General features: G+C 45.4%; 1 protein-coding gene across 9 annotated transcripts in view; it reads right to left on the bottom strand.

Annotated features, from left to right (window-relative positions):
* Positions 1 to 21,289, bottom strand: part of PRDM1 (PR/SET domain 1) — a 101,570-nt gene that overhangs the window by 7,790 nt on the left and 72,491 nt on the right. For 5 of the 9 annotated variants that reach the window (XM_085574947.1, XM_085574948.1, XM_085574946.1 and 2 more), the window contains 3 exons: positions 15,033 to 15,281; positions 8,395 to 8,514; positions 5,089 to 5,341 (listed from right to left, as the gene is read on the bottom strand). In XM_085574947.1, the coding sequence (XP_085431073.1) occupies positions 5,089 to 5,341; positions 8,395 to 8,514; positions 15,033 to 15,215 (556 nt within the window). In that variant the 5' untranslated portion in view covers positions 15,216 to 15,281. The other 4 variants (XM_021553794.4, XM_085574949.1, XM_031504398.3 and 1 more) reach the window with 4 other exon arrangements.

Raw genomic sequence — 21,289 nt, 5'->3', positions numbered from 1 at the left:
AAGGAGCCATACTTCAAAGTTAAAGAGATATATTTCTTATAAATGGATTTTTTTTTTAACTTGTGGTCTTAGATTTAAGGTTTTACCAATTAGAATGTATCCCATTCACTCTTGAAATGCATTTCTCCCCCTGACTCCCATATACACATACATACACACACACACACAAACATATATATATATATATATACAGTAAATAGAAGCACATACTCTTCCAAGATCTGTCTCGTTTCTGTGGTCAGAGGGATGCACAGAAAAGAGAATCATGACAAAACAAGAATGGTGCAGCTGCATTTTTAAGTTACTGATCTGAGGTGGGGGGGAGGGGGGGTAGAAAGAAGAAATAAAACCAAAAACGTGCCTATTGTGGAGCCTGATCCACTTCTGAGGTCAACAGATTATTTGCTCAGATCTGAGATTAGTGAGTGCATGCAAGAGGAAAAGGGACAAAACTCCTGTTACTTTTAAGTATTTATAAAACCTGGGTGAAGGAGCTGCCTGAAGTCACTCCAGTGTGGGTGTTCCAGCTACAGACTACTGCAGAGCTATAGACTTTGCTCTCAGTTCTTGTGCTCTGAGCTGTTGCCTGAGAAACATTTCATAAAAACAATGATTTGTTCTTCTGTAAAAACTTGAAAAACGGTTGTAGGCAGACAGTAATTGCAATAGTAATTTCAGGAGTGAGATGGTACTGAACACTTTGAGTGGTAGAGCTTAATTATGCCGATTCACATTTTCGATCTAAATTAAGCACCTCTTTTCCTAGTAGAAAGAGAACCTCGAAGTTGTAAAGCGGGCAAAACAAAGACTGTTTCCACTCAAAATGAGAACAGAGACCAACATTTACAAGTACAAAATTTGATCATCTGTTTTCTAAATGTGTCTGTGGCAGTGTGACATGCTTTTGAAAACTTTTTGCTCAGAGAAGGTCTTTCTGGGAGCCTTCAAATAATTCTCAATATTAAGACAACTTCTGCCCCCAAATTCTGATTTTGTGAAGACAACTTCTCATATAATATAAAAATAATTTTCCTGAGCCCTTTTGAACATTCCAGGAGGCATTTTTTTAAGCAAGTGCAGATGTTTCCTCTCAACCCAAACAGAAAAGCTTCAAAACCAGAAAGTGAAACTGGCCATAAACAAAAGGGAAAGCGAGTGACAGGGCTGAGCTAATGGCCAGCATGTCAGGGCCAGCAGGAAGAACAGAAGAATAAATTATATTTAAGATAAAAGCATTAAAAAGTTGATCTTCATAGAACCAGAAACATTTTAAATCATGTCTCGCTAAACCTGTTAATGAAACAAAAAGATTGCCAAATATTTTGTAAATATGCAAATTATCTTCCCCCAGCTTGAAGTTTTTTTTCTGAAGCTTGACCAAAAGATGTCACCTGCCTGTACTTGACTGAGGAGACAAACATGACATGAGCAGCAGGAAGTTGCATCATATGATTGCAATATATGAACATTATTATCAAATAGTCATGTCCTGAGTCAATGCAATTGTTTGGATTTTGTTGGGTTTTTGTTGTTTGGTTTTGGTTTGGTTTTTTTTTGGTTTGTTTTTGTTTTTTTTTTTTAACTGTTACCCTCTCCATCCCTCCATCCTAAAATAATCCTCCCATGTTGAGGTAAAAATGAAATTCTAAACCATTTGGAACCACCAAAGCAAATTTCCTCAGTGTTTGCTAAATAAAATATCACAGACAAAAAGACAATCTGAAGGAACAGTTGAATAAGGTTAAGCATATCTAACTAATTACTGAAAAATTATTTTTAGCAGAGTACAGAAATCTTGTGCCACCATACTGAAAACTATTTACTGGACAACGGCATCATCTGAAGGTGACATCTCAAATCTTGACAGAAAATATCAGAGGTCTCAAAACAGACAGGAAGGGAATGACACTTGAGTTTCCAGCATTGGGATAATGTGGAGTCTTGCCTCTACCACTGTTGTGCAACTCCTTGCAGGCACTTCAACAACTATTTGAAGTTACGTAGCTCCACTCGGAGCTAATCATGGCCATGAAGGTAGGTGTGTGCTCCAGCGTCTGAAGGACTGGGTCAAAGGCCCCAATTCAGGAAAACACAGAGGACAGGGTTAAACCCACAACTAAGTACATGCCTAATTGCTGTCTTGCATCTGGATGCTTTCCTTCTGTGGCACAAATGAGCTAATGCTGGGGAAGTTACCTTTAATTTGAAAGTTTGCTGTTACAGAGGCAAGTAGATGTTACATGTGGGTGTGTAAATACATTTATGCTCTAAAGTGGTAGTTCTCTCATTTTTGAGGCCACTAATTACAGGAAATAAAGCCAGAGAAATTCCCTGATACATTTTTCCCCAGAGGCCCATCCTGCTCTGGTGCTTAAAGAGGAACTAAGGTGCTGAACTCTAAGGCTGTGATCCCCAAACCCTTGAGGCACTTAAAGCAGCTGCCTATATTTTAAGCTGGCAAGACTGGAAGGTCTCTGTAGGTGTGTGTTCCAGGTGGTCTCTCCTGTGCTGGGCAACCAGCCAAGGTATAACTCTTCTGAAGCCTCCCACGGGCACCAGTGTGCACTGCACACCCGAGACACAGCGAAGGGAGCGATCTGGGTGCAACACACCATGGCTATTGCTGCCTCCCACCCAGACCAGCATGTGTCCCATGGGAGGAGGCCCTGACTTCAGCTTGCCTCTTGGGACCTGGACCCCAACTTTCCCTCCCTCCTCCTCAGCGGGTGCCAAACCCAGCAGCCACAGGCTGGGAGGGCTGGTGATGCACCCCTGCTCTTCTGAGGGAAGCCATACCACTTTTAAACACCAAATTATTAGCAATCCATCTGGCTGGAGAGGACTTTCCTGACTTCCTAGCAGGTTGTGGGGGGAGGAGGAGGTCCTCTTCAGCAAGGCTGTGTTCAGATGCCTTGCTGGGCCAAAGCCCCAAATCTATAGCAGGTACAGGGTGCCAGTGTACTGGGGACAAACTTCTGCACTTTACTCATGGTTGCATGCAGTGCCAGGATACCTTGGCCAGCCTTTGTGACAGAGAGAGGCTGGAGAGGCAGTATGATGCTCTCTAATTCTAGATTTAACTAGTGGCCTGGGAGAAAGAGCAGAAGAAAGCGAAACAGTGCTGGCATTCACAGTAAACTCATCTGGTTCCAGTACTAATGCTGGAAAAACCACCCCACTTGCACCATTGCTACAGGGAATTTGACAAATAAAGATCTTTGGGAGAATTTTGGGGTTTTCTTCCACACTTTTCAAAAGGCTAATTTCAGAAAACCTCAATCCTTATGGTATCTGTAGGGTTTTGGCCCATCTGCAGGCTTTAGGTCTGAATGTGTTGCTCACAAGAAAGAGGGGAAAGGAAAAAAAAAGTGAGAAGTTTTTCTCATTTTCTGAACTGCTATTTTCTTTAGGTGGAAGGAGCTAACATAAAATTTCTAAATGGTTTAAATGTAATTTCTCAAGGAAAATAATCTCTATTTCAAACGCAGCATCTGGAAATACTGCAAATATTCATGTTGAACTACAAAATTGTGCCTCAGGTTCCCATTTCATTAAATCCTTATACTGAGCCTACTACTTTTACTAAAATTAGTTATTCTACCGTGTCCAGACACCCCTAGTTTTGATCTGATTAAGAGTAACCGGACAAAGTAAGAAACACTTTACAAATACAGTAATTGCTACTTCTGCAAGGAAGCCTAAGGTGCCAGCAGATGCAGGAAACCGATCCTGTGTTTGTGTGTCCTTCTAGCTAGTGACCAAATGTGCCTGACTCGATTTTAACAAACTCCTCATCCACCAGAGCCCTACATGCTGTTGTCTCATCTCACCTCCAGGTCCCACTGAAAAGCCAACAGTTCATTACATCAAGAAATAAAACTGCACAGAGAGCAGTGCAAAGATGACAGAATCAGTGACACAGTTTTTGAATAGAAAATATAGCTGCATAAGACATTCCCTCCCTCTCTTCCCTCTATCAATAGAAGATAACAGATTTTCTTCTATTAGTTCATAGGGAAAGACAGGAATCTACTGAAAGGATAACACCAACCGAATATAGACGTACTTTTGATTAATCTGAATGTGTGATCTGAGTTTTATAGTATGGGATGACAGCTCTAATGATTCAAAGTAAAACTGATATTTTATAATCCATCCCTTCTTGCCAAATAACTGTAAATAGTTATTTTTATAAAAAAACAAACAACAAAACAAACCAAAAAAAAACCCAAAAACCTACTTGCAGTTTTTCCTTCAAGTTTCAGTGTAGTCCCTGGTAGAAGGACAAAAGAATACTCTGCTCTATCTTAGAGTAGCAGCAAGGGAAGTAGCGTAAGAGTCCACTGAGAAGTCAGCAAGAATATTTTCTTCTCTAGAAGGGGCTTTGGATGAGGTGTCAGGCAGTGATTAAGCGAGACGTAAAGCACCAAGGCTAGAAATAATCAGAAACCACAGAGGAACACAAACTCCTGGAAACACCTCTTCCCTCTGCTACCAGTGCTATTATTTTTGAACAGAAAATGAAAGCTGCAATAAAAAGTCAAGAAATGGGGACAAAGTACACTGAGCTTAACCAGAATGAGAAGTACACAGGAGGTTTGCTCCCATAAGATAAGTAAGGGTAGATGCAAGGCTCAAAAGTGCATTATGCAGTAAACACATATTTTGTCAGACAGAGTCATGGCATGTTGCCACTTCTGGTACAGTGAGGGCAGCCCTTTGGGAGCATGAGTGGACAGCTTTTAGTATATGCTACCAAAGCAGGCTTTTGCTCAACACACTGTGAGATCTGAAATTGCCAAGTCTGAGAGCGAACCAACAGCTATGGTTAGGAAGACAGAGGTCAGGTTGTCTGTCTAGAATTTCACCAGTTAAGACTCAGATTCAGATATTATAATCTCTTTCCACTTGAACAGGCACACGGACCTCATTGTCTTGTGTTGGGTTTTTTAATTCCTTTTTTCCACTCCAAGCTACCCCCTGTGACACAACAGATGATGCAGCTGTATAATTATACAACTTATTATTAGATCTTATAGGCAGAAGAGACATTACTAGCATTCCTTGTTTATACTGTAATCCACTTACTGAGGTTCATCATTGTCAGCTCTCTGGAGGGGGGATAGTGCAGCCTTTCTGCAAAGTCTCGGCAATACCACACAAGCAGCTCTTGGTTGGCAGGGATGGGCTTGATGGTATAGAAGTAGATGTTCATTCCATTCTGACAAGCAGCCAAGTTCTGCTCCTGAACAGAGTAGCCAGGATTTACATAACGCATCCAATTGCTCTTGTCCTCGTTAAATCCATCAATGAAGTGGTGAAGTTCACCACTTGAATAGATCTGGAATAGAGAGGAAGTGCTTATGAATATATATACATATATATAGGCACAATATGCAGCATGTACGCACAGAGTCCAGAGGGAAAAAGTGATAAGCTCCCTTTTTTTTTTTTTTAAGATGAGCACATATTACTGAAATAAGTGCTCAAGCTGTGTTCCTGCCTTTCCAACAACAGCCTCTGAGTTAAGACCGTATTTAAAGGCAAGTCCACAGTCACCTTTTCCATTTAATCTGAGCCTGTGTCTCTGCTAGCTTTGGAAAACAAGACCAAAATCTGAAATGCAGAATAGTCTCTCTGTGTAAGCTGTCTACCTTAGAGTCCTTTTCCTGGTGCTCTGATCAACAAGTGGGTGATGCTGATGACTGCAGGTCTGAGTGTATGCTTGCCTTAATGCTTTGAGTCACCTGCGTATAAGACTGACTGGCTACACTATGTCAGAGTTCTTGCCTCTATGGCCTCTGTACTTGCAGTTTCCTACCACCTCCACCCAAAGGTTTAAACTATGCAAACATTCTCCACCCCCCAGAGTCCTAAAGCAACACTTGCTCATAGTTGAACTGTAACCCTTTTGTAGGAAGGCTGGGCGAGGCAAAGATGAAATTCACCTGCCATAACTGAAGGAAGACCTGGTGAGGGTTTAGCCCATGAGATGTCACTTTTCCTACTAAGGGACATGTTCTGACTTGTCCACAGAGGGTCAAGAAAACACGAATCTGAAAACTGCTTAGCGGTTTTGAGGGAAAGAAGTTCCCATCACTGACAGAAGCTACTGTTTCTTGAAATGGTAATAAGAGAATTATTTTTTTAAAAAAGAAAAAAAATCAAGAGAAGTCCAGGAAACACTCTTGTAAAAACACCCTGCTTACTCTCAAGGGGAACTAGCTCCATGCTGGATGGAATGGGGTTCCTGGTTTTTGGAAAACAGATGACCAGGCAAAAGCCAGACCTGGAAGTGGGAGCAGCGTGCAGCAGCAACGCACCTCGCTGAGCAGGAAATGCCTTTCCAAAGGGGAGACAGAGCTTATCTCGGGAGAAAACACTCCACAGGGTGCTGCTGCCCGTGTGCCGCCAGCACTGCCTCCCGCACCTCCCTGGCCGGGCAGCGCCCCTCGGCCGGCCGGGACCCTCCTGTGCTCCCCGGAGCCCGGCGGGCAGAGAGGGGAGGCGGCCTGGCCCTTTAACGCGGGCCGTAAACACCAGAATCACTTTCTTTTAGAGTAACTTCCTGTAAACTGAGAAGGGGGAAATACATGTGGCCTCATCAAAGCAGCTTGCGAGAGATTTTGCGGTGTGTTTGTTATGAGAAAATGGAAGGGAGCCGGGCGAGTTGAGTTGCATCAAGAGGAGCCTTCGGGTTTCTCTGCTCACCCCGGCTCGCAAACTTCCAGGAACGCGGGGCTCTGGCGCTTGACGCCTGCCACCACTTCCCAAACCAGCCCTCCACCGCTCCCACGTCAGGGCCACGGCTCCGAGTCCCCGGCAGAGGCAGCCCCAGCTCCCACCTATTCTGGGGAAGGCGCGCCCAGATGTGCCGAGTCACGGCGCGGTTCCCAGAAATGACGCGGCCCCGGCGGCCCCGCTCCCCGGGAGCGGGCAGCGTCCCCGGGCGCCCAGCAGATGTTCCCGCTCCTGCCAGCGAGCCCAGGATTCCTTAATAACATGTGGGAAGTCATCTCCCACAATTTCCTTTGCATATGCAAGCCTGTGTCAGACCCCTAGGACGGAATTAATTTTCAGTGCAGCGGTCTGTTTTGAACAAATCAAGAGATTATAATAGGGAATTTAATGATGCTTAGATGGCTCCTAGGATATTATTTCTGAGGATCCCTTCACATTAAGGCTCAAAATCACATCATAAGAATGATGTCATCTTTCTCACTGCAATGTAGGAATGAAGTCCTGCAAGATGGTTATCAGCCTCTCTTCCCTGTGTCAGCCTCCCGGTCTCTTCCTAGACTGGACACAAGCTCCCAAAAAGTTCAGCAAAAAGAAACATTTTGTGGCATTATTAATGTGAAAACAGTGCCTGCTCTGTAAAAACACTAATGCAAATAACTACCTATGCAAGGCTGTATTACATTGTACAAAGATGATCTGAGAAAACCAAAATTATTCAATTAGGTAGGAAGAAAGGAGTGTGGGGAATGCTGATGCATGCCCTGGGTTTCACCTGGATATGAGGTTGGGATATTACTAAGGCAGGCAGGCACCTGAGCACAGAGGCTTGGACACAGTCCCAAATCCACGGATTTAGACACAACCTGCATCGCTAGAAGGCAGCAAAACAAATCCATGGAATGAGATGGGGCTGAAGGAATGTTCTCTAACAATTAATAATGTGTCTGTAAGGAAAATGAGGATTATGTCAACTGATAAACTGGAGGCATATTCCACAGCACAGACTGCCTGCGCCAAAACATACTGGCTGCTGCTTTCTTCCAGCTTATACTATGGAGTACAAATTAGGCACCACCTCTGGTGTTTGTCTCTTTTCACTTTCCTAAGATCCATGAGCTGCTCTTTTAACAATTCTGAGGAGAAAAATTTATTCACTGAATGATACATGCTGAAGACTACCACCACAATGTTACAGCAGCTCTATACATGAAGCAGGAAAAAATGTCAGAAAATGTATCATAATTCTAGAGTGAAAGTTTATGCAGTACTTTAACAGCTTCTTCATGGTGGGAAAAATCAAGGACATGATACTTGCATAAATCAGAATGACTCTCCATTGTGAAGAAATGCAAAATAACCTGTCCTCACAGCAAGCAGCAGAACTATTTCTGTACAGAATCAGCATCGATACATTTTGGAAGAACAAGCCAGGAAAGGCTGTGCATCTCCACCGCTCTCTCCACCCACACAGTCCCTACATCCAAGACAGCCAGGCTTTTACTCGGCTTAATTCACCCGCTGGCCCTGTTTCTGCCTGGCCACATATGGAGGCTGTCCCCTGCATCACACAGCAGGAAGTGACCCAGCTTCTCAGCCATACTCATTTAGTGATCTGCTCACTGCAACAACGTGGTGCTGTTTTTTCCTACTTACCCGCCAAAAGTATTTTCTGTTTGCATTCTTGGGAACCGTATCACTGGTATAGATCTCTCCTACTAGGGGTCCAAAGCGTGTTCCTTTTGGGATGTACTCTTTGCTTATCACTCCAGTGACCTACAAGAAAAGCAGCACAGGATCAGTCCATTGCCAGTAGAAAATGAGATGTATCCCTCTTCTCCCTGCCCCCCAAACATCACAAGGTAAAGCAAACAATGCAAGAAATTTTTTGTGACAGGTCAGCAAAGCAGAAATGAATAAATGGACCATTGTGTTGTTACTATACGAACAGTTTTGTTAGGTACTAGCATTTTCCCAAGACATGTGGAAGCTAATGACAAATACCACCTTAAAAATGTGCTTTTTGGAAACACATTTACAAGAAGAAACAGTAAGCAAACTGTACAGAGACTGGTATTTCCAGAAGTTATTTTTCCTATCAAAGGCAAAAGTCTAGCTCCAGCAAACAAAAATATTCAGTATCTATCAATCACTTCACTGCTACAGAGCTTGCTTTTCTAATAAGTTAGGAACTGGAATGACTGTTCTTCCAAATCAAAATGAAACCACCCTCCACCCCCCTCCATTCTTTGGTCTATACCCACCCTGATAGCTAAAAGGAGAACACCAAAAAAGACAGCCTTCAGTTCTCTTACCAGCATACAGTAGCATATAAAACAGAATATGAAATGGCTCTGGGACATATACTCACAGGTCACTTTCTGGTACAAAAAGGAATCATCAGTTCCAGTAACATATATTAAGTGGGTTTGGTCAAAAAAGGTGTAAGGATTTTGAAGAAACTGCTGCACTATGCTAAGTCTAAGAAATGTACTCTGGTTGTTCAGCTTCCTTCTTGACAGTAATTATACCAAAAAAAGTCACTGACCACAAATCAGGAAGCAATTCATCATTATTCAGAAGAACGTGCCTTGGAGTAACCCTTTGCAAAACACTGCTGAGTTATTGGTTTTGTCTCTCTGTTTCTCACCAATCTTCTTAAATTTAATGTATCTAAACAATGTTAGAAAACCAACGATTTTGTAAACCAAAAACCCCAAGCCTTTGCAAGATTGATCTTGCTGGTCAGATAGTAGAAAAAAAAAAGAAGGTGAAAAGCCCATTATTTTGGTATTAAAACCAAATATATTCTAAACTCTCATAGCAAAATGTACTAAACATCTTGCCACTTGTCTTGTCACACATCTTGCCACTTGTCTTTTTGCTTGCCAGGATTTCAGAACAAGACAGGAACACCAGAAATAATTGAGGAAGACTGAGAACTGGGATTACTGCTGTCTGTACCCCACAAGGAATCGATGTCCTTATCAAAGCAGATTAGCACTCGCCAGACCCTACAGGTAGTTTACTTCAGTGAGCTTTTCTATTTCTTTTAACAGTCCTTCTCAGCAAAGAGTAAAAACTCTGGACTGTATATAGACAGTGCTTCACAAATTAGCTAAGCCTTCTGATTTTCTCATACTACATTTTCTTATATTGTGTGATCCTTAATGTGCGAGAGGCAAACAGAAATCCTTGCCTGTGTACTGGTCAAGATTAGAAAATGCAGTAAAAATGAACACCTAGCATAATTTCCTGTTAAATGTCAAAACAAAGGGGCCAAATAACAGCCATGGATTCAAGGAATCACCTGGAAACAGATTGCTGGGTGTATGTGGTGGTTGTTTGTACTCGTTTGCATTTTAACATGTGTTTTCAGCACACTACAAAGAAAAAAAAAATTAAAACATCAACAGCAGAGGTAGTTAAATGCTCCATTGATCTGCGCATCTGGACTGAAGAGAGAGAAGAGGGACTTCCAGAAATTTTCTTACACCTACCATATGCTGAAACATGCTCAGTAGCTCAGTTTTATTTTTGTCTTGCTTGTACATGTCTCATAGAGAGCTGAAAAAGGCAGATGTTCTTCTCATTTTCCCTATATATCTTAATTTACATCCATTTGCCCTCTCAAGAAAAGTTCACAACCAAGCTAGTTTTACTGCATGATAGCCTGAGATTTTTCATGGTTTTAAAAATATCTCGGCCTTAATTAAAACAGCTTTAATGAAATTCTCAGAATCTCTAGAAATCACTCCTTGAACTAGTCAACTTGAAACACTCTCTGACACAGCAGATACTTTTTGATATCCACCTTATAGACAGTGTTTGTATTCAGCTGTGCCAGGGGAGAAGCAAAGATGATTTCTCAGCCTGTACCCATCAGAACTTGGCAGAAGAGGTTCTGCACATCTACGTGCACCAACACTGAAGTTTTGCTAGACCAGACTATAAAGCTGTCCAGATAACTTTTAGCTGACAGTGGCTCTCAGGTCAGCAATTCTCGGCCTCCACGGTTCCCTCACAAGCTCAGCTGTTAGGATAGATGAGGGGCACCCTCCAGGAGAAGGCTACCAGCAGTGCCAAGGCAGCCTGGCTGCAGGCTGCCAGCAGTCCCCCCGCGCAGCCAAAAGGGGCTCCTGCCCCGCCGCAGCTCAGCGGGTGCAGCTTAAGAAGAGGCCAGGAAGCAGGGAGCTGCCGAGGGCTGGCAGGCAGGACAGCGGCGCCGCTCCGGGTCCGGAGCCGGGGGTGAGCAGCCCCCGAGCTGCGGAGGGCTGTGCCAGAGCGGCACTTCGGAGCTGCGTCCGCCAGGTGTCCTCCGGCGCGGCGCTCCGCCCGGCGGGGAGCCGGGACCGCGGGGAGCCGGGACCGCGGGGAGCCGGGCGCGGGCGCTCCCCAGAAGCGGAGCCTCCTGCCGCCGCCGCCGGCCGCTCCTGCGGGGCCCGCACCTCGCCGCACGGCAGCACGGGCTGCTTCCCCCCTAGTTCCTCTCCACAGGCGCTTACCCCTTCTCCCTTCAAAGCTCCCGGCCCTCCGCCGCGTCCCTCCTCTCAGTACAACAGCATTTCCAGCAGGGAGGTGCAGCCCGGCGTCAGCCGGAGCCCGCTGCCCGAGCGGGCCGGCTGCGAGCGGCGCCCGGGCGTGCCGGCGGGGACAGCGCGGCTCCGGCGGCCCGGCCCGGCCCGGCGGGGCGAGCCCGGGGCCGGCGGCAGCCCGGCACCGCGGCCCTGGAACTGACCAGGGTCCTAATGCGGCGCCGGGGGCCGGGCACGCCGGGGACCCGCTCAGCGCATCCCGGCCTGCCCGCGGCCCCCGGGCATGAGGCGGCTGGGCTCCGGTCCCAAATCTGATCTGAGATGGCGCTTCCGAAGAGCAGCGCTCCCTCTTTGTTTGGGGAGAGGGCACTGAAATAAAACGACTCCTGCTAATTCTGCAAGGGGACGGTATTTTGCAATGGGACCACTAACCTGCTTTAAAAAAAAAAAAAAAAAACACAACACTGAACAAACTCTTATTGGCTTCGTTAAAACAGCAGTATTCCCCACACACAAACAAGGCAGGCTGTCATGTGTCCTGAATTAACACTGATTTCAATTTCTTTTTAGCTACTAGTTCTATAGTTATGTATTTTTTTACCCCTTTGTTCAGTGACCAGTTTTCTAAAAGTTATGCCACAAAATAGAATGCCTTCAGAGGGCTTCCTCGGCAGCCGCATAAAAAATAAAAGCAATAGGGGAGAGCAAGTGTCTGAGGTCAGTGAGGCACAGGTCATGACAGCTCAAAATCACTGCTTTCACCAAAATCACTGATTCAGGGTCTGTCTCTAAGAAATGGTCTTATCAGAGATATGCAACAGTAATGGGTGGTTTGCCAAGATGTTTCCCTCAGTCAAAGCTCACATATCAGGATGCGATACTAGTAATATTCAAGACAGCAGAGTAACTGTCATTTTATATCAAGAAGGCCTGTTGAGGCTATAAGCACCGAGACTAAAGGGAAGATTATTGAAAAAGGTATTTTTAAATGTCTGCATGAAAAGATCGTTCACATATGGCCTTCCAGAGCATAAGCCCAACACCACATTTCATCATTTTTTGACAATTGCCAAAACTGGGGGAAAGGATAAATAATTCACGCATAGAAATAAATAAATGACTTCATTTACATCTAACAGCCTAAAATGTTATGAGCAGTAGTAATTCATTTTTTAAAATGCTGACACATTCTGTGAACTCACAGCAAAAAATGTGTTCTTCAGAAAAGTCCCTGATCAAGATCCAAGAATAAACAAGAGTATGATGACGTGTCATGGGCTCCCTTGCAAATTGCATAAAACTTTAAATAGAAGCTCCACAAAGCATGCAAGGAGAAGATGTAGAAAAAGCAGCCCTCTCCAAACAGTAGCGGCCGTACTTCCTCCCTCCTAAGCAAGCACGCAGTACTTTTCCTGCTCCAGACAGAGATACAATACTAATCGTGACAGAGCTAGAATTTAATGATCTAATCATGACAGTATCAGCATTTCACAAGTGATATCTTATATATGTTTTTTTGACAATAAACTGACTCAGCATTTTAAACTCTCAACCAGATGAAGCCATAGCTCTTCCCAAAGTTAACAATGAAGACAGCTCACATCTGAAACCCACTGGCAAACATGCACGTATGCATCCCTCGAAGTCTTACCTCATCCTTTTGCAAGTGAAAAAAACCCACTCTCCCAAGCTGTCAGGACTCCAGTGGTTTTCCATGAGGTCAAAACCAGAATCAGGCTTCCTCACTGACCCACAAACACCAACATGCAAAAGCAACACATGTACCCAGTCCTGATCCCACTGAACAAAATTGAACTTGGAAGGCAGACAGAAAAAAACACACAGTGTTTCATGTCAGAAGTTCCTAGCACAAAAGCGGATTATGCCATCTACAACTACTTCACCCTGCGGATGAGTAGCAAATGAGACCTGTCTGTACATTCACTGGAATGTACCCTTCACAGAAGGTGGGCAAAAGAGCATGTCATATCAGCCCTTCCTTTCAGAGCTACCTTAAAGATAGTCAGGATTTAAATGTAAAAGCTACTATCGCTCCTTAGGGTAGGTGCAATTCAGCACAAATGAAAGACCAGGGGGAGCTTTGGAGAACAAAAGGAGGATGTCCTATATTCAGACTCCCACTAGCAGAGAGCTGCACAGGTCACATTTTACAAGAAAGAACCAGCAATCTTTCAACAACTTCTCTCTCCCCCCACCTCTTACACAGAGATGGCAGCAATCCTCCTGATTCACTGACCTGAGCCAGGGAATAAGGAAATTACACCTTGGTGTTTCCAAACACAGTGTTGGGAATTTTGAAAGCTCTCTGGATATCTCCAGCCACAGCAGCAGGACTCTAAAGGGGCAGAGAGAGCAAGCAGCCTCCGCAGCCAATCAGCCAGCAGCCAAGGACCGACCCGAGCTGTCACACTGCAAGCTCATCCTTCAGTCAAGAAATCCTCCTGTATCCCATGGCAGAGTCTCAGTTTTATTTCCCTCTTCACACCAAACTAAGACCTATCTAGCAATGCAATAACACAAAACCAGGTTTCACACTTCTTTTCTGGAGTATGACCTTTCTCTGCTGAAGTTCTGCAGGGCAGGGCAGGGCAGATGGCAAGAGAAGAGTGATTTTAAGGAGAATTTAGCTTTAACCTCTTACCAAATGTACTTGGCACTCTATTAGGTGCTGTCAAGCCAAATTCCATGGTGTCAACACCCTTCAGCTGGGGGTCTGGCCCTATTTTTGTACAGAGGATTAAACAAGTACCTGCTCTGGAAGCAAATATTTGATAGGCATGGATGAGTGTACCTCTTCTTTTCAGCTCTGTGGTCAGTATGTTTAGCCCAAGCAGAAGCACAGGTAATAGTTGCTATACCACAAGTCTCAGCACAGGGAGAAATGAAGGGTTGTCCCCTGGGTTGTTACGCTACTGAACATCACACCTAGCTATAATAGCTACTCTATACGAAGGAGTAAACACAAAACCAAATTGCTCATCCAGGCTTGTTTCTTTCCAGCCCTTCTGAAACAACAATAAAGAATGTACCCGCTCCAGGGACAAAGATGGAACAGACTTGCACGGCTAGCTACCGGTGAAGATACTGTCCCAGATAAACAAAAGTTAATTTAAGCTACGACCACACTTCTGTCAAGCTTGCTACAGTTCTACTATTTACTTCCTTAACTGACATGCCAGAGTTTCAAGAATTTAGGAAGTTGGGAATACAACATGCTCATGAAAAGAATGAAGCAATTTCATAACCAAAGGGAAAACAAAAAGAAATAATTAAACACATTTCCAGGAATTTGTTTTTTTTTTTTTTCCCTTTACTTTTTTAAAGCTATTTATTGGACAACCGAGGCACTTTAATCTCTGAGCCAGAGGCAATGAATGGTCCTGGCAAACAGCAGCCTAGAAATTGGCACAAAGAACTACCCCACAGTTTAAATATGCTTATTCAGATGCTGTTCAAATTGTGTGAAAATTTAACTGTTTGCGAATTGGTACAGAACCAGTTTCAGGGATAGGTTGGCTACAGTTTTCAGTGAAAATATTACACAACAGATGACCAGCACACAGTTTCTTAAAAGAGTTATTAGGGTCGCATATTAAAGGCCAGCAGGCAGCATTTGTTGTTGTTGGTAGGGTGTGTGTATGTATGCTGAAGAATCAAAGACAGGGTGAGCACACGCTTTCCAAAGCGCTGTGATTTGGCTTGTCTGACTCCAACCTTCCCCAGAGCACTGCTGCTTACCTCTTTGCAGTTAGATGCGTATTTGAAAGTCAAGTTCCTTGGCAAGGAAGCCTCTGCCTGAGTTAGGGTGCCTCCATCGGCACTGGGATCCAGCGGATGATCATTTACAATATATGTGCACTTCTCTTCAAAATCAGCCTCTGTCCACAGAGTCATGTCAGCATCCTCCATGTCCATTTTCATTGTCCACTCTCTCCCTTTCACCAGATTCTTGAAACTCACAGCGTCCGAGCTACACTGCGTAGCAGCCTGGAAAAAAAGAAAACAGCCTTTAATCCTCATTGTCCTTCAGTGTTGTGGTTTCCGTTGATACAGTGTGACTAATACAGTAGTCTGTGACACTAAAAGCGTATGCAGGATAGTTGGTACAGTTGAGTAATAGCCAAAAAGCAGTGTAAACGAAGCTGCTCTGACTGAAGCAGCACTTTAAAATGCCAGCCTCTGTAGTAATGAGGGAACAAAAACAAAAAGGAGAAAATCCCTAGGCTGTGACAACCACTTTACCTTTTTCAGACCCTTTCCTTAACGCTTCAGAGAGAAAATAATATTCTGTGCTGAAGAAAATGTGGGGTCATGGCCGTGAGACCACTTAGTCGCCTGTGGAAAAGCTGCCTCAGAAAAGTGTCACACAAACAAGGAGAGGAAGAGGAAAGGAACTGCTGTCTGCGTCTGAATGAAGCTAAAAATGGAAAGCGCATGTTGGAAGAGCGGAACCCAGCCTTGCCTCTTCCAAATGGGGAAGCCTGAACTTTCCCACCGGCTTTCAACACACAAACAACTTTCAAAACAACCTGGCCCCCCCGCCTCCTCCTGACGTCCCCTTATCCTTTGGCATGGAAGGCTGAGAAAGCCGACATCCTGCCAGCATCACTGTAGCAGCAGCAGCCCTGCACAAAGCACTACAACATGTTCCTGGGGGGGGGGGGGGGGGTCAAACCAGAAAATGAGCAGGGGAAATAAATAAAATAATTGTTCAAGAAGTTATTCTATCCCTTTTGATTTTGATGGTACCTCCTAGAATTAGTATCCCAAAGCAGTGGCTATGAGCCTAGCAGAATAGTTTCTGCACGTCTTTCAGCCCCTCCGTCTGTTCAGGACAGAAGCAATGTTATCTAACCTATCCTCGAACATGTATTAGGGTCGGGCTCTTTCCATAAGGTTCATGAGGAGCCAAAATCTGTGCCTACGCCGTAGCTGAGAATAACGCTCAATCCGGTGTAAATTCCCTTCATTTTTCCTTTTTGGATGCGCAGCTACTATGAAATTCACACCCCTCCTCCGGGAAAAACGAAACACGAAGACTGAAAGCGCACGATCTTCCGAGAAAGAGGTTAAGGGCTGACTGACTGCGTGTTCGGGGGAGACCCGCGGCGCCCCCCGGGACCGGCCCTCCCGGGAGGCACAGCCGGGCCGCCCGACGAGGCTGAGGCGGGGGTCACGGCAATACACAGCCTCCCCGCGGCCGCGGCCGCCTCCGGACCAGCCCCGTGCCCCGTCCTGACCGCGGTCGAGGCGAGCAGTGCGACGGTGCCGGACCCTCGGCGTTGAAGGGGAAGAGGGGATGAACAGCTAAACTCGGGCCGGGGCTGTGACAGCTGCGCGGCGGAGCGAAAGGGTTAATGCCGATCAGAGGAGCGCTCCCGGTCCGGGAGAGGCGACGAGGAAACTTTTGCTCCGTCCCGCGGGCGCCGGGACGGGCGAGAAGCAAGAGCCGCAGAGGTGGAGACGGGGGTGAAAGAGGGGACGGCATCGCGCTCCTTACCGGGGCAGAGTCCGCGCGCGTTTCCACACCGAAGCCCACCGGCGGCGGCAAACCTGGCTCATTTCTACAGAGTAAACATTTCTCCTTCCTTCCAGCGGCCGGGTCCCCGGGAGACTGACTCACACCTCCAGCCGCCGCTCCCCTCCCGCTCCTCCCTCCCTCCCTCGGCTGTCACAGGTGCTGCTGCTCTTGCCGCTGGGGAACGCTGGGGGGCCGCCTGCCACAGCCGCGCGCTCCGCTCGCCCCGGCCCGCCCGCGCTCAGCACCGGCCCCTCCCTCCCTCGGCCGGCCCCGCTCACAGCGCGGGAGGTGGGGCCCTACCTGCGGACCCTGCCCCGCCCAGCCCACCCGCGTTGGTGTTTGTACATCACTGTTATTATTTTATTTTTCCCCCCCCTTCCTTTCGGCCCTGTGCGTCAGCTGGGAGAGCCGCGGCGCTGCCCCGCCGCGTGGATCTGCCGGGTGGGCGGACACCGCGGCGTTTCGCGGAGAGCGCACCTGAGGCAGCTTTTACTAGAAATCTGTTTTCCATGCTATTTTTAAACTCCGGAGTTTAATACGTGCCCGCTTTCGTTCTTGCGCAATTTTACTTGATAGAACTTTATAAAAAATACCATCTAAAATTAATTTACTAGTTTACTGATTAAAACTCGATTCAAAGTGCTTGCTCCCAAAGCTCAACAATTATAGTACTTTACTTGAGATGACAAATTTCGGAGTTTTAGAGTTTTGATTTTATCCCTTTCCAGAGTCTCTAATCAGTGTCTGTAAGAGGAACTGGGGAAAACATTTCTGTTTCTTCCCTTAAACAAAACCTTCCCCCTTTCCCTTGGTAACAGCAGGGAAGCTCACAGCAGCAGCACACGGCACAGAGCGTTTCCGAGCCCGATGCCCCTTTCGCAGCGCGGTAAGGAAACGGGTCTGCTAAGAGCACGGGCAATGTGCGAGCGGCCATCCAGAGCCTGCTGAGGGAAGGAGGGTCGGTGGAGCAATCAGCAGATCCCGGCACCCAATTTTTTTTTTCTCCGATCCAAGTCAGCATGCTGGCTGAAGGAAGGACATCCTGTGATGATGGCATACAATGTCCTGTTTGTTTATTATTAAGAGCATTCCTGCTTCTCATTACAAAACAGCCAGATGCCTTACTTCCTTCAGTGGTCCTGTCTCTTCAGCAAGGCGTCCTCGGGCTCAGAGGAACGGTGATGCACAATTCCATTTATAGCCATCCACAGCCCAGTGCAAATGCTAGCTGCTTCACCGTGAGGCAACTCTACTACTTTTTGTTCTTCTCACACGTCTGCAAGCATATTTCTCATCATCGGCCTGGCACTTTATGTGGCAGCTAGTTTCACATTCTTCTTCTAAACATACATGCACTTATATTCTAGGATGATCTCGGTGTATTTCTTCACAGGAGAAAGGGAGAAGCAGGGGGGGGCGGGAAGCAGGTTTGTGCATTCGGGTGCCTGCCTGTCTCTCAAGGCGTACACAAACCCTTTTCCCTGAACCTGCTCCTCCTCTCACTGATAAAAAGATGTGTGGCAAGGATTACTTGCCATTTTGGGCCTGCGATGCTGAGAATAGCATATCTGTGTAAAGACCTTCCGTGTGCGCGCCCTAACGCGGCGGAGCTCGTGGCAGCAGACCTAAGTAGGGCAACTGCTCGCAAGTGAGTGTCCTGGCTTAACTGCCACCACAGCATAATTCCACAGGAGAGGTGGCCCGAGCACTGGGGCTCAAGGATATAAATGTAATTGGATATACCCTGTAAAACCGAGGCACATCCAAAATGAGGTCTAGGAAGGCTCTGAAGTAGGAAGAACCATTCATTAAAGGAGAGAAATCCGGCCTACTTGATTGGGTTAATTAACTGATGCTGAGTCACACTGCATAGAACAGAAAAACAATGTAGTCATACTGAAGGTGATTATTTTACCGAAAAATAGTCTCACTCCGAGAGGCAGCTGTTTCAGAGCTTTTCACTTCCCTGTTAGCTTGCAAGAAAAACAAAAAAAGGAGGGGGGGCGGGGGGGGGTGGGGGGAACAAGAAGAAAGGGTTGATGTGTTTCCTTCAGGGACTGATCTTCTTAATGTGAAGGAGAGTAGGGGAAAAAAGCAAATCTGCTTTTCAAGGAACTGAGAATGCTTTTGGGCTGGAAAACAAGAGGAAGAAAAGATTAGATTAGATCAGATGAAGTGAAATATTCATCAGGAGGATGCCAATATCCCAGGTCAGTGCTGCTCTATCCCTGGAGCCTGGGGAGGTAAGTGCAGCCTGTGAAGCCTATGGACATCAAATAACTCTGTGGCACGCTCTGAGGCTATCCTGAAATTAGCTCCAGGTGTCTCAGTGAAGCTGAGCCCAGAACTACCTTAGTGCAGGAGAAGGGGTTTTGCTGATGTGCATATCCAATCTAGCAGTGCCTGATCTGGAATAAAACTAAGTTTATCAAGAAAAAGAGACAGAAACAAATTGTTAAGAATGTGTACTAAAGTAAGAATCACAGAGGAAACTCTGCCATTAAAGAAATATATAGATTGACCTTCTGACCTTCCTCCTTAAGAGAGAAACATAAAAAGACGCCGTGTTCAACCAGAAGTTTTCTGCTCTTTTACAGAAATCGTTTGCACCAGTAGCTGCTATTGTCTGGAATGTGCAATCTCAAAATGTTGCTCATTTCAAAAAGAACAGTTTTAGTAATATTTTAATTTTTTCCTTCTCGCTCATAGAAAACCTCAATTACTGTATTAATCAGCATTTCTCAGGCAGCTCTCTCTGCAGCAGCTTTCAGCCTGGCAACAAATCATGAATGGCCCTAACAGCTCTGATCTCAGAAATCCCCATCCATTTCCTTTGATGCTATCACCACTTCAGCTCAACAACAAGCCTGTGCAACTCAGCCTCAGCTGCCACTGCTGCTGTTCTCCCTGTGCCTGCTGTAATTGTAAGGGGAAGAAGGAGGGAAAGGAGGTGACTCTAATAGATGAAATTTCTTTAAAATTTGGAGGGGAGATAAAATGCACACAAGAGATTAAAGGAGAGTCTCATTTTCACATCCTCCCCTTCCCCAAACAAGGTCAGTGGCAGATTGACCACATCAAGAGAAACTACCAGACCCACCCCCATTTCCCACTTCCTGCATGTAGGCATCCTTGTGCTGGTAAACATTTGGGGACCAGTTGTGGTCATTACTGGAGAAGGTATACAATGTAGTTGCACGACTGCACATCTTTTAAAAGCCAACTGAGAAATCAAACTCTTAAGAAGAACTTGTTTTCAAGTTCTGATATGCACTCATGTTTTGGGGCCACATTTTTGAAAACATGGTTGCTGTCAGATTCAAGGGAAAGAGAAGAGACCTAGCACACTTTAGTGGCTATGCAACAGGAAAAGTTATACTTTATTGTGAAAGAGAAGCTGTGTTCTCTTCAGACTGGCCTGACCTTTGCAAAACCTGCCTATGGGCTTCAGATATGATCTCAGAGGCTTTGTATGCCCTAGACAACTTCAACTGGTATTGCCTACAAGGAGAGAAATTAAAATTGCACTTGAATCTACAAGAAGCTTTTTGCAAGGGCATTTGGGGTGGTGTGTGCTATAGCCAGGAGGCTTTTGAATTAACACATGCAGCTTTCAGGGACTGCCTTTAATTACAGAGCACCCTGGTCATTGCCTCGTAGCACTTCCAAATGCCAAACGTTTATTTTTATTTTTGTCTGGGCTGTGCAATACCAAGAGGAGATATTTTGGCTGCACTCTCAGCTACTGCCTAGTGCAAGCCTTAACATCACTTTTGGTTTCTGTTGTTTTATCCTCTCAAGAAATTTTCCTTAAAAAGAAAAAAAAAAGAGTCAAAATAAAATACCATATTCCTTTTTGTTTCCCACTAGGCCTTATTAAAATACTGCTCAGATGACGTACGAATAAGCCAAAACAATTCTCCTCCAATGGAATAAAAACATTCTCACAGCACACAGAGGCAAGAATTAAGCTTCAGCCTTTTCCTCTTGTTGAGGGCTTGAGTCTGAGAAGAAGGAGCTGAAGCTGTCCAGGTCTGCTATCAGGAGGGCAAGAAGGCTTTGTGAGAGGGTGGACCACAGATGTTCCCTTCTAGGTTACCATCAGCCTTCCCATCACACTTCTGAGCAATGATGGTCTTGGGAAAAGTAGGTATGATAATCAAGAGCCCATAAAAGAACACTTTTACTGTCTTTGCATGTTTCTACCAACACAAGTTTATACTGGACAAGAAAATCTGAGTACAAATTCTACCTTTCACATCCCAGCCTTGAAGTTTTGAATATTCTGTCTATTGTAACTGAATCTGAGGAAAAATGAATGACAAGTGGCCAACCTGTTCCAACTACTTTATCTACTTTCCAACGTTACTGGTGACAAGAGGACTGATAAGAGTGTGCTTTGGAAAATTTTCATTTAAAATAGGCTGACTTCCCGATTGTCGTGGAGGAGAGATGAAATGGTATGCATGTATCA

The sequence above is a fragment of the Lonchura striata genome, chromosome 3, assembly GCF_050655825.1.
Source record: "Lonchura striata isolate lonStrDom1 chromosome 3, ASM5065582v1, whole genome shotgun sequence".
Taxonomy (NCBI): domain Eukaryota; kingdom Metazoa; phylum Chordata; class Aves; order Passeriformes; family Estrildidae; genus Lonchura; species Lonchura striata.
The sequence above is the reverse complement of the archived record's forward strand: the minus strand, read 5'-3'. Positions and strand labels throughout refer to the sequence as shown.